Genomic DNA, 12,572 nt, shown 5'->3' on the forward strand with positions numbered 1-12,572 from the left:
TCGTATTCCAGGGACCTGCCCGAAACGCTACGCGTACTAGTGGCTGTACAAGAATGTAACAACTCTTATATATATCTCAAAAAAAAAAAAAAATGTAATGTAAAAATGTTTGTGGCAACATATAACACATGTATAGGTAGTTTTGAGACATTTTATTACTGAAGAGTAGGCCAATAGTTGGCTAAAAGCTGACACTAAAGGCTAAAAAGAGAAGCATAACATTTGATTACCTTTATTAACTTTTATGTATACAGTTACCTACTGTAGGTACAGGACAATGTAAACAAAAGAAAGATGTTTCCAAAGTAGAATTGGTAGTGTTTACATGAGAAATCTATACTGTATTGCATTATTATTATTACTCATTACTTGAATGTTATGCATTGTAATCTGTTACAAGAATTATCAGGTGTTGAGCTTTAGATGACATACTGAAATAAAGGTAATTACTTTTATGCCAGAGGAACTATCTTGCATTTTAAAAAGTGCTGAAGAACGATGATGAACAATTCTTTCAAAATTGTCTTTTCTTTTGCACCTTTTACAAAGATGTCTGATGTAATGAGATAATGATTTATTATTCTTATTATTCAGAAATATACAAGTTTAGAATTAGTAAAGGAAATTAACCTCACCATTAATGCCACTCTTAGTTAAATTGAGTGGAAGAGCACAAGATATCACATTATGGAGTTACGTTTCTTACAGCAGAAATACTTGTATTTTAAAGTGCCACTGGACACCACATTTGACAGCGTGAGAGGTCTGAAGTCTAAACGAGTTAAGGAAAAGTCTTTGTATTTAGCAGTTGCAAGGAAATCTGCAATTCAAGCATTACATTTCATACAAAGCACCTAATTTCAGTCAAATGTATATCTACATTTTTAATTTGTTATGATCAAGGATGCAGCAGTAAAATATTACTGGCAAAAACAATAATTTTTCACAAACACTTCATAACTTACGTGCAAGAATTACATAAACAAAAGAAAAATACCTTTAGAATCTAACCAATCATTTCACTTACAAATAATATAAATACCACAAACATCTTTTCCAAAACTCACGGATGGCTGCCAAAAAGCTGAAAGACATCTGGAGGTTATAGTTAGTAGTAGTATTGCTTAGTAAATGAAATAGTCTTGAGTCCTCTTAACACCAGCTCATAGTTGCAAATATTTATTAAACATGCCCCACAGAGTTCATTTGTAATATTTTTGCCATAAAGTAAATACCCTTTTACATTTGTTTATAAAAGCACATATCGCATCTTGACACAGAAACAGCATTATTTAATACAGCATACACTGAAGCAGCTGTGAGATGATTTATTGTATTATGTTGCAACATATGGTAGTACAAATGTAAATCTTAGACTATGCTGTAGAGATAATTATCAATTGTCTCGTTTCATGAGCATATTTGAACAGCTGTAGTCAAATTTATGGCTTATAACATCCTAGAGTTACTATGTAGGAGGTGAACTATAATTCAAAACTAAAGACTGTAAAAGCATGGTGAATATATACAAATATATTCAACCTCGCTTGTACACTTCGTCACATTCCATGACATTTATCATAATGGATGGGAGTCAGCATAAGCAAGTACAGAGCCGCACCCTAAACTATGCTATCATTCTACACAACACTATAATTTTTTCAACTTCAAGCACAAATGCATAATTAAATTTAGTAGTAACTTTACATTACATTGCAAATTTTACAGACTGAAAACTTGGAGGGAGGCTACGATTTGTCATGTCATATATTGATCAGTCTATCCCAAGAACTCTATCTGGCAAGATTACCTCCATATTTGAGAGCACCATTTGCATATAACATTTGTTTGATTACATGTTAGCATTTATGATCATTGCTAAATAATTTTGCATAAAATTCAGGCTTTGAAATCCACTCAATATTTTTCTTGTGAAATATCCAAATTATTTACAATTTAATGATTTATATTTACTAAATAAAAGAATGTACATATGTTTGATTACTGTAAAAAATAATTACAGTAATTTACAAGTTATTTTGTATTTTAAGCCTTGTTTTGATCAATATTATTATTATTACAGTATTATTATTATTATTATTGCTATTATTATTATTAAATTTATTGCTCCAGCCATATTCAACAATACAATTTTGATCTAGTTGGGTTTTGGTAACTGATCTTCTGTTTAATTTGATAAGAGCAGAAAGCACCAAGTTCAGCACATCATTTACAGATTAGTAAAATATACCTTTCTTAATAAATGAATATTTACTTAATGACCATGGAAACCCAAAAACTTATCAATAGTACTATTTGTAAATGCACTTATTGTAATTCAGTGGTATGTCCACACCCTCAGAAATGACTAGTTTTTAATCAGGCAATGCTTGTATGTCTTGTATATCATATTTGGTTTTTCACTGGTTTATGCACATTATCTAATTATGAAGTACTGTATATACAAGCTCAGTGACTTGCTTAAATAATATGTATATCAGACAATAAAGCAGTAAGAATTTTGTGAAAGAGAAGAAAAAGAAAGTAGTGGAATTGTTTTCTTTGCAAGCATGTTAAATAACTGATACATATGTGATGATCTTCCCTCAAACTGTTCACTATTATAGACAAGATTTATTATATTTACATCTAATTTGGGTGGTGGGATTATAGTACTGGTGTATTTTGCATACTGCCAAACCATACACAGAACAATATGAATTTTGAAAATTAATATAGTTGCTTGATGAATTATTACCTGCCCAAGAACTACATCCTGTGAAATATTAGCAGCTGCTTGGAAGGAGGGAAGGAGGTGGGGGTGATCCCTGCATCACACTGCTTTTACGTGTCATAAAACATTTTCAGGCTTAAAAAATTTATTGCTGTAAACTAGATCCAAAACTAAACAATATATTTCATCATTCTGTAAATTCTATTAATATGAAAACTGTTACAAAATAAAAGAATGCATGAATGATGGATATGTAAAATTGTATGGAGGGAGGAATTATGAATGAATTGCATTATATTACAAAACATACAGGAAATTGTTGGAAAAGTTCATACCTGGTGTATGTAAATCATAATTTAAAGTAAAATGCAATTGAATCAATGGTTATTACTTTTTTCAGCAGATAGCTTAGTCCTACAAATCCTTTAAATTAACAAATTCTGTTTTCATAGCAAATAATGTTTAAAGGGAATGGATGTTGTTTACTTGGGGTGAATCATGCACCCCATGAGGCAGTGTGTGACGAGCACTCTTAAAGAGATTTCATAAGGTACAATTAAACCTTATATTAATTTTTCTTGTGTATGTATGGTGTGTGTGTTGTATTTATTAATCCTAAAAACTTAATGGTTAAAGAGGCCTGAGTGTCGGAAGAAGCCTAAATTTGATCGTGAACGTGGTCCTAGAGAACGCTCTGGAGTGAGTGAGGTGGAGTGTGCACGTGGACGGGTAGCGGCAGCCCCTGGACAAGGACTAATGTCAACTTCACTCACCATGAGTGGGACATCATTGCTGGATCTTCTGTCACCTGATATAAAAGGAATTATGAGTTAACAAATTTATAATTGTTAAATGTGAATTACATAATGTGATACATAACTTTTGTGTATTTTAGTTTGTTGTAGGGTGCTAGTAATCAAGAAAATTCCTTCAAATAGTAAAAACATCATTTTTAGAACAAAGATTGTGTAATGTAAATGTATAATTTTATAAGAACTTTTCTGGGGGGAGCCCCGTTGGCTTCCCGTAGGTTCAAGCCCTCATCATGGCCCTCGTGGATTTGTTCATTTGCCTTGGTACTCGAGTTTGTTGATATACGTATGGGCTGACTGAGCATGTGGCGTGCTTCAGTTGGCCCATAAAAAACAATGGTCAGAAGAAAAACAAAAGATCACTCATAGTGAGACAATGTGATGTTTCACTACAGACAAGTGTTAAAACGTAAAGAAAAACAGGTGTCTCTATAGACAGATTCTTAGTGAGATAAGCAAGCAGTGAGACAAGCAAGCAGTGAGCCACAACCAGGTCCTAGTGGTTTGCCTGCAAAACGTAAGAGAGAGAGAGTACCCCTAGAAATGTCATCACTGCTGTTAAAATGGAAGGGGACTCCCCTTCCAAACACTAACACCTCTCCTCCTTTCCCTTTCCTCACCGTCTTCCATACGCCAACAAGTCCTCAATAAAGGTAAGATATACTTGTACATACTGTAGTACAAAATATTAGTAGTAGTATGTACAAAATATATTTTTAAGTTAATATTTTTGGGGGGTGTGGAACGGAATACAGTAATTCAATTTACATTGTTTCTTAAGAGAAAATTTGTTTCGCTTTTTTAATTTTTTTGTTTTTTGAACCGTCTCTGAGAATGGATTAAATTTGAAAACAGAGGTATCACTGTACTATACTAAAATGGTTATTATCAAAGTAGCATTGAGAAACAAGAACTGAGAAGAATGAGGACCGTCCTCAGTGAGGACATACCAGAGTGGGCATAAGACTAGAAACAAACTTTATATTGAAAATTCTATAATTGAACATTTTAACACTATTGCAGCCAGAGCATGCACGCTGCAGACTTTGACGTCATGCTCCCGGCGGTGTGTGCGTGCGTGCGGTCGAGTATGCGGCGACACCGAAATGTGTATACTCATTTCAGTTTTATCACCTTAATTCTCGTGCTACGTCGTTCTTTTTGGTATCATTGTGTTCGCAATAGAATTGTCTACAGGTGTATATGCAAATAATGTTCAAAAGCCCGGCGTGACTCCCCACAGCAAAACCTAAATTCGGCAAATTACCCGTGAGCACACAAAATCAGTAAAATGTGCATACTCATTTCAGTTTTCTCACCTTAATTCTCATGCTACGTCGTTCATTTTGGTATCATTGTGTTCGCAATTAAATTCCCTGCAGGTGTATATGCATATAATGTCCAAAAGCCCGGCATGACTCTCCGCAGCAAAGCCTAAAGTTACCCGTGAACGAGCACCAACTGGCACACCGCAACCTAATGTGTATACTCGTTCAGTTTGATAACATCAATTTTCATGTTACATCTCTCATTTTGGTATCAAATTGTTTGCAATATAAAGAAGAGTATTTTAAAACTAGGCCCATAATAATAGAGCAATAAATGGAATTTTAACAAATATTTTATATTTTGGACGCTCACCATCACAAAATTATTTATATCTTTCCAGTGTTCTGACACCAACTTTCGTGTTACATCTTTCATTTTGGTATCAAATTGTTCGCAGTCTAAAGGTGTGCATTTTGAAACTAGTCCCATAATAATACAGTAGCACAATAAATAGAATTTTAACAAATATTTAAAAATTTAGACCAAAATAGTATTTATAATCTTTCCAGTGTTCTGATATCAATTATCGTGTTGTTATCAATTATCGTCCACGACTTGGACACGAGAAAAATTATGGACCGCGGGAGCGTTTGATGAGTGTGAAAGTGTTAAGATTAATTTAATTCCACAAAGTTTGTGGAATTCTTTGCCATGCTTAAGTCATTCCTGAATTCAATACTCTACAATTTTAAGTTGGTGGACAGATGCCTGAAAATTCTTCATTAAACATGATGCTTCAAGTTATTTGTGCACTATTTATATCTTTAAACAAAAATAAGGAAGAAAGTGGGAAATTTATAGACTGCAGTGAGAAATAATTATATGAAGAAAAATATATATAAGACAACCAGTTGTAATGCATACTAAGACAAGGTCAAAGTCAAGCACACCTTCACTTTTTGATGGTGATGTTCTAGCAGATGTTGAAAGTCGAGAGCCTTCAGGCGACAGCAATGATGGAATGGCCTCTACACTCTCCATGAGGTCCAGCAAGGGATTGCGGGGCTCCAGGCAGAGCGATGCCCGGGTTCGTGCCAAGTCACGAGGTTCTACACATATAGAATGTCTGTTCTTTTGTTTTCTAGCAAGGTCCTGAGCTTGATCCCGAGGCTCAAGACACACTGAATGGCGCATCTTGGCACTGGTTGGCATTTCTCGGGCACCTTCATACAGCGAGAGTCTCGACCTGGGAGCATCACCCAGAACAGGGCGTAGAGGAGACGATGGACGGGGCCAAGCACAAGAGCCTCGAAGAGAAGGTGAAGAAGCCAGCGATGAAGAACCACCTGATCCTGAAATGCATTTTATTAAACTAAATTTGTGAATCATATCTGACAAAGCACTTGAGCTTAAAATTTATGCACTGCACTTATAAAACTAGAATGTTTGTTTTTATATTTATTCTTCTACTGAATAAGAATATATTCTTGAATGTAAAGACGAACCTTTAGCCTGAAAGGCTAAAGCCTGAAATGTAAAGACGAACTTAAATTATTAGCCAAGATGAATGGACAACATGGAACAAAATCATCCTGTGTTGCAAGCGCTACCTTTCATTTCATTGGAGTCACTGATTTTCTTAACCCTTTGGCTGCAACATCATTTTACAGCCCTGTCCATAATGGTAAAAAGTCAACCTAAAAACATACAGCATTTAACAAATGTTGAATTTCCTATTACAAACCTATTATTCTAATAAACTTGCTCTATCCAGGTGAGTCATTATATATTTTTAATTATCATTTCCATTTTTATTAGAAAATATGGTCCTAGTACAGTAGAGTGGCACCTCGATTAACGAGTTTAATCCGTTCCGGCACCGAGCTCGTCATGTGGAAAACTTGTCTTGTGAAACAACAAAACTGTCATCAGAGGTGTCCGAGAACCAGCAGGAACGCTCATTAATCGAGGGAAAGCTCGTCAGTCGAAACATATTATCTGCGAGTGGCTTGCTCGTTGCTCGAAATACTCGTAACTGGAGCCGCTCGTCACTCGAGCTCCCACTGTACAGTATTTATTAAACAGTTTATGAGCGCTAAAGTGCCATGAGGTCATTTATAGCAATAACAACTTGGGTCAAGAATGACTCTATACCATTTTGAAGTTCATAAACTGTTTACAAATACAGTACAGAATATGTAGGCTGCCATGATTAAAGGAAGATTTATAGGTTTTGTAGTGGGATTCTTAAGTCTTAGATAAATCCTAGCCCTGGTGGCCTGTGACAATGCAGTCTAAACAGTTGTGTTTATATAACAGCATAAAGAGAGCGAGATCTAGCTTTTGAGATCTAGCTTTTGAGCCCCACTTCAGCTATTATACCTACAGTAGTGCATTTAAACTGGCTGGCATTCCAATTCTCTTTTTGTACTTGTTGTAGAAGCTGTGAATGGAGGAGACTTCTACAACCTCTGTTCCAAGCTCAATCCACTTGCTTATCACCCACACTGCACACGAGTACTAATTTACATCTCTCTCTCGACTCATTTATACCTAATGTTGATTTGTACTCTCATTCTGTTTCCCCCTCATTTGGAAACACTGTCTCTGTACACATTCTCTATTTCCCTCAGTATGAAAGGCTGGCACTAATATTCTTTTCCATTCATACTTATCCTGCAAATCAAGATGGGTGCCTTACTTTCCTATGGAAGTGGTAAATGGCTAATAACGATGGCCAACAAAATATATCTTCTGAAAATTAAAAACAACCAGTTATTTATACCTACTTTTTACTCATGTCTTTTATAGAAACTCACCTGAGGTATTAGAAGCTGATGTTGATGTACTAAATTTGTTGGAGGAGGTGACAGAGGAGGAGGGGGTGGCTACATCTGTGTCACATGAGCCAAGGTCCACATCAGCAAGAACTGTTAAGAATTAGACAAGCTTACAAACTGATTGACCAGTCAAGTTTTATTAAATGGCATTTATAGAGGGACATGTTACACAAGATACTTATGTACCATGCAATACTTTAAGTAAAAAAACCCAGCATAGGCGTTTCACCTACGCCCAGAAAATGGCGTTCCATGCACTTGATGCTGGGTTTCTGTAGGGAGCCCCTACAGCTTCCTGCCTGGAGCTACATAACCAAAGACAAGGAAAAGAGGGACTTACTCGTGAAGCGGCAGCCATACACTCCTCAACGCAAAGTTGACACAATTGACGGCAACATGTGACCCAAAACAACACAGGAACGTCCAGAAGCAGGAACGTTAACTAAATAACGGGCAGCCAGGACCCTGTTTGACCTCCAAAATCTCTGCGCCCGAATATCAGCCCAGGACATGTTGTCAAACATGGTAGAAAATGCACCAAACTTCCTAACGTTATGGGCACGAGGATAAACCTTAGGCTGGCCTTAATGACCCTGCAGACGACCTGAAAGACCCAAGCCCTGGAACAGGGAACGAGGGAAATCGGATCAACCCAAAACGCATCCCCAGCCACCGAAGCCTAAGAGCAGATAACGGCGAAGAGCTGCAACTGGACACAACACATGATGCACCCCCAGCCTGACCAACCAAGCATCAATGACCCAAGGCTGAAAAAACTGACCACCAGGACCGAAAGAGCAGAAACCCCTGTGCCGGAGGAGAGCATGAAGCTCACCGACCCGACCCCCAGAGGCCAATGCCAACAGAAACAGAGCCTTGGAAAAACAATCATGAACCAAAGGGCCCACCACAAACTGAGGAGACAAAAGATAGTTGAGCACCCTGTCCAAGGACCAGGACGGCTCAGGCAGCGCATGAGCAGGCCAGAGGTGAAACTAAGCATGAGAAAGCTTACGGAATTGGGCAGAAGACACACCCACCTTGAACGCAAGCTGGACTGACTCCGCCAGCACCGTATGACACAAGGCGACAGTATTAGGCATCAAATGACAGTCCAGAAAAAGCCAAGACAGACAGGACAAGACAACGCGATCAGAAATAAAAGACAACTTACGAAGAGAGAGAAAATGGCAGTAAGAACGCCAGGAAACTTCATACTGTTGCGAGACAAAGGTCTCAGGTGGGACACCATCAACGAAGCCACCTGATCACCATACAAATGGTGATAAATCCGCGTAAAAAAAAAAACAGATGCAAAGAGTGGAGGAGAAGACCGAACCAGCTTTGTACCGGACTGGACCGTCCTGCTGCAAGAGTCAGAGCCGCAGAAAACATCATGGGTTCGCACACAGAGCAAGCAGCACCTGGAATCAAGGCTGGGCCGGCCACCAAAGGGCCATGAGGACTACTCTCCCATGGTAGGATACCAACCAAGCCAGAACCCGAAGAAACAGCTGGACCAGGGGGAAGAGGTACAGGCCAACCCCCACCTCGACTAGTCCTGCCGAAAAGTATCCACCACGATAGCCTCACAGTCGGAGAAAGGCGCCACATAGATCGGGAGATGCTGAGACCACACCAATGCGACTAGGTTCATGTCCAGGAGTCCAGCACAGCCAACTGAAGGAATCTGTGTCGACCATCCATTCCATGAACAAGGGGGACAACTAAGACAGGCTGTCCACCAGGACATTGGACACTCCCTGGATATGAACCGCACGCATAGCCAAACACCGAGAAGGAAGCAGATGAGCCACTTGAAGCGACCAGCTCCAAAGAGGCAAGGACCGAAGAGAACCCTCGTGATTCAAGCAATGAACCTTCGGAGAACAGTCTGAATGGAGCCAGATGGTTGAACCCCGAGCGACCCGAACCCTCCGAAGTGACAGCCAAACCGCCGCAAACTCCTGCACCGTGCTGTGAGCCCAACGGAAGGACGTACCCCCATTATCCTTCATCAGCCTGGTGAGTACTGGTCACAAAGCCCTAGCCGAGAGACGACAAGTCAGTCGTCTGAACGGATGATTGCTGAGTCAGTCGTCTGAACCCTCTGATTAAAAACGGGTGGCCAAATCCACAAGGGCCGTGACGAGGATTTGAACCTGCGTCCGGGAGCATCCCAGACACTGCCTTAATCTACTGAGCTACGACAGGATAAAGGAGTTGAAACCGAAGTTCTACTGAACTTACTGGATCCCATAGCCTCTCCGAGGCACAAACCAGGATTTTACACAACTCCTCCCTGCACCCGAGCTATGTCAATAGGCCGTTCTCCCTCTTCGCCCTTACATCACTACACACGGAGATCACACTAACGTGATGCATCAAATGAACAAATGAATAAGTGTAATGATGTAAGGGCTAATATAACATACATTAGCCCGATAAGCTCCAGGGAGCTGTAGGGGCTCCCCACAGAAACCATGGCATAACATTATAAATACAGATAAAATATTATATATTCAATGCATTGTACAGTTGAATTTATTCAACTATAAAGACAATTTGTAAAATTGAATTTCTTCAACTGTACAAATCTCTTTTCTGCCCTCATTTGGACAACTGTATCAAGCATGGCGAGCTCATCTTCAGAAGGACATATCTGTTTTGGAGAAAGTTCAACATCAGGCAACAAAATTCATCCCAGAACTATATTGACTCATACCAGAAACAGTTGAAGGCAACAGGACTAACAGCATTACAAACCAGACATGACAGGGCTGATCTCATCGAAACCTTTAAAATATTGAATGTGTTGAAGGATGTTGATTCAGACCAGTTCATTAAGAGGTCAAATGTAACACATACAAGACAACAGCTTCAAGCTCAACAAGCCACAACATAGGACAGAAAACAGGAAATGCTTTTTCACCCATTGGGTTATAAATCCACAGAAACACCTACCTGCAGAAGTCATGAATGTCAAGACATTGCTACGGTTCAAAACTCGGGTGAATAAAATCGTCAGAAAAATAGTGGGGGCTTGGGAGGGGGGGGGAGGCATTTGACAATTGCTGGCTTCATGTTCCTGTCATGGCCTCTAGAGAGATGGTGGCCTTCAGGTAAATTCAGCTAAACTGGAAATTCAGTTATGCTGAATCCCTATAAGGTAACCCAGGTGAGTAACCAGGATAATCTATTTTATTAAAAAAAATTATAATCTACAGTCCAGCAGAAAGTGTTACTGACTCATCAAAATTACTTTAACAATAAAATATAATTCAGTAATGAATGGCCATAATTTCTTACAATACAAGTTCCTTTTCCTAAATATGTATATTTAAAAATAATACTTTTCCCCTTAAACACATATCTTATTAAAAGTTAATTAATGAATTTTGCACTTACGAGAAAATCGATGGTGTCGTGTGAGAACTCGTGCACTACTGCCACCAGGGGAGTCATCGCAAACTGAATCACACAGCCTTGTTATTTCTGGAGTTGACCCACTTAGACTGTACTGTATACCACCTGGAATTATATAACATTTTAACCAACTTTCTCAAATTTGGATAAAAAATTAGCCTTCACATTTTTCTTTTCATACAAATTTTAAGAGAGAAACTGTAATAAATTAGGATGACTGAAAAAATAACAAAAACCAGTATTGAATGTAATGAAACGCCATTTTCTAGCGAGTCCTGGAGGCTCCCGCGGAGCTTACCAGGCTGATATGTATGTGCAACCACTGTATTAGACCGTGGCATCAGTCAATTCGATGAAATTCTAGCCCATTTTCTAGGTTCATGAGCCAGAACCTGGCCCACTCAGAGTGGCATGAGGAGGGTTAAAAATTGCGACCAAAAACTGAACTAGCAAGCAGAACTCCCCAAACTGAAAACAAGCATGACTTCACCATTGCCACCACGCCGCTGTCTGCGCACCTCCCCCCTCCCCGGAAGCGGGAAGGGGAAGCCCCAGACACCTTATACCAGTTATCCAACCCCAGTTCAGAGACAATGTCAAAAATGTAAAAACCGCCAACTGGAGGGAAGGAGGGAAGGTTGCCGGGGAGCCTCCGGGACTCACCCAAAAAATGCCATTTCATTACATTCAACGCTGGTTTTCTGTGGAGAGCCCCTCCGGCTCCTCAGAACTACCTAACAAAAGATAAGAAAACGAGGGACTTACCTTGAGGCAGTCGTTGCTCGCTCCTCAACTCGAAGTCAAGACAATTGGCTGCAACCTGCGACCCAAGGCTACACACACCCGAGTAGGGCCAGAAACATTAACAAGGTACCATGCGGCCAGGACCCTGTTTGACTGCCAAAAACCCAGCGCCCAAATGTCATCCCAGGACATTTCCAAAACAGCAGCAAAAGCCACAAACTTACAAATGTCGTGGGCACGGGGTTAGACCACAGGCTAGATGGAGCAAATAACCCTGCAGACAACCTGGTAGACCCATGCCCTGGAAAAGTGGAGAAGGGAAACCGGGGTCCACCCAAAGCGTGTCCCCAGCCACCGAAGCCGTGGCGTGCAAGTAACGGCAAAGAGCCGCAACCGGACACAATACATGATCCCCCCCCCCCCCCCTGGCCAAACCAAGCAAGCATCAATAACCCAAGGATCCTCCGGAAAGCAGCAATCCCATTCTTTGCCAGAAAAGAGAGAGACAGCTGCAAATGAACAAACCTATCATCATGACCAAAAGAGCAGAAAACCCTGTGCCGGAGGAGAGCATGAAGCTCCCCTGACCCAACCCCCAGAGGCCAATGCCAACAAGAAAACAAGCCTTAGAAAAACAGTCCTGAACTGAATGGGCCACCACAAACCGGGAAGAGAGAAAAAGAGAGAGCACCCAGTCTAAAGATCAGGACAGCTCAGTTGGCGCATAAGCAAGCCAGAGGTGAAACA

General features: G+C 39.9%; 1 protein-coding gene across 2 annotated transcripts in view; it reads right to left on the reverse strand.

The window, feature by feature from the left end:
- Positions 1-216: 216 nt before the first annotated feature.
- LOC123757962 (uncharacterized) overlaps positions 217-12,572 on the reverse strand; it is an 82,297-nt gene continuing 69,941 nt past the window's right edge. For both annotated transcript variants that reach the window (XM_045741964.2, XM_045741965.2), the window contains 4 exons: positions 11,064-11,186; positions 7,635-7,745; positions 5,766-6,167; positions 217-3,542 (listed from right to left, as the gene is read on the reverse strand). In XM_045741964.2, the coding sequence (XP_045597920.2) occupies positions 3,358-3,542; positions 5,766-6,167; positions 7,635-7,745; positions 11,064-11,186 (821 nt within the window). In that variant the 3' untranslated portion in view covers positions 217-3,357. The remainder of the gene's footprint in view (positions 3,543-5,765; positions 6,168-7,634; positions 7,746-11,063; positions 11,187-12,572) is intronic.

This window comes from Procambarus clarkii, chromosome 40 (assembly GCF_040958095.1).
Source record: "Procambarus clarkii isolate CNS0578487 chromosome 40, FALCON_Pclarkii_2.0, whole genome shotgun sequence".
Lineage (NCBI taxonomy): Eukaryota > Metazoa > Arthropoda > Malacostraca > Decapoda > Cambaridae > Procambarus > Procambarus clarkii.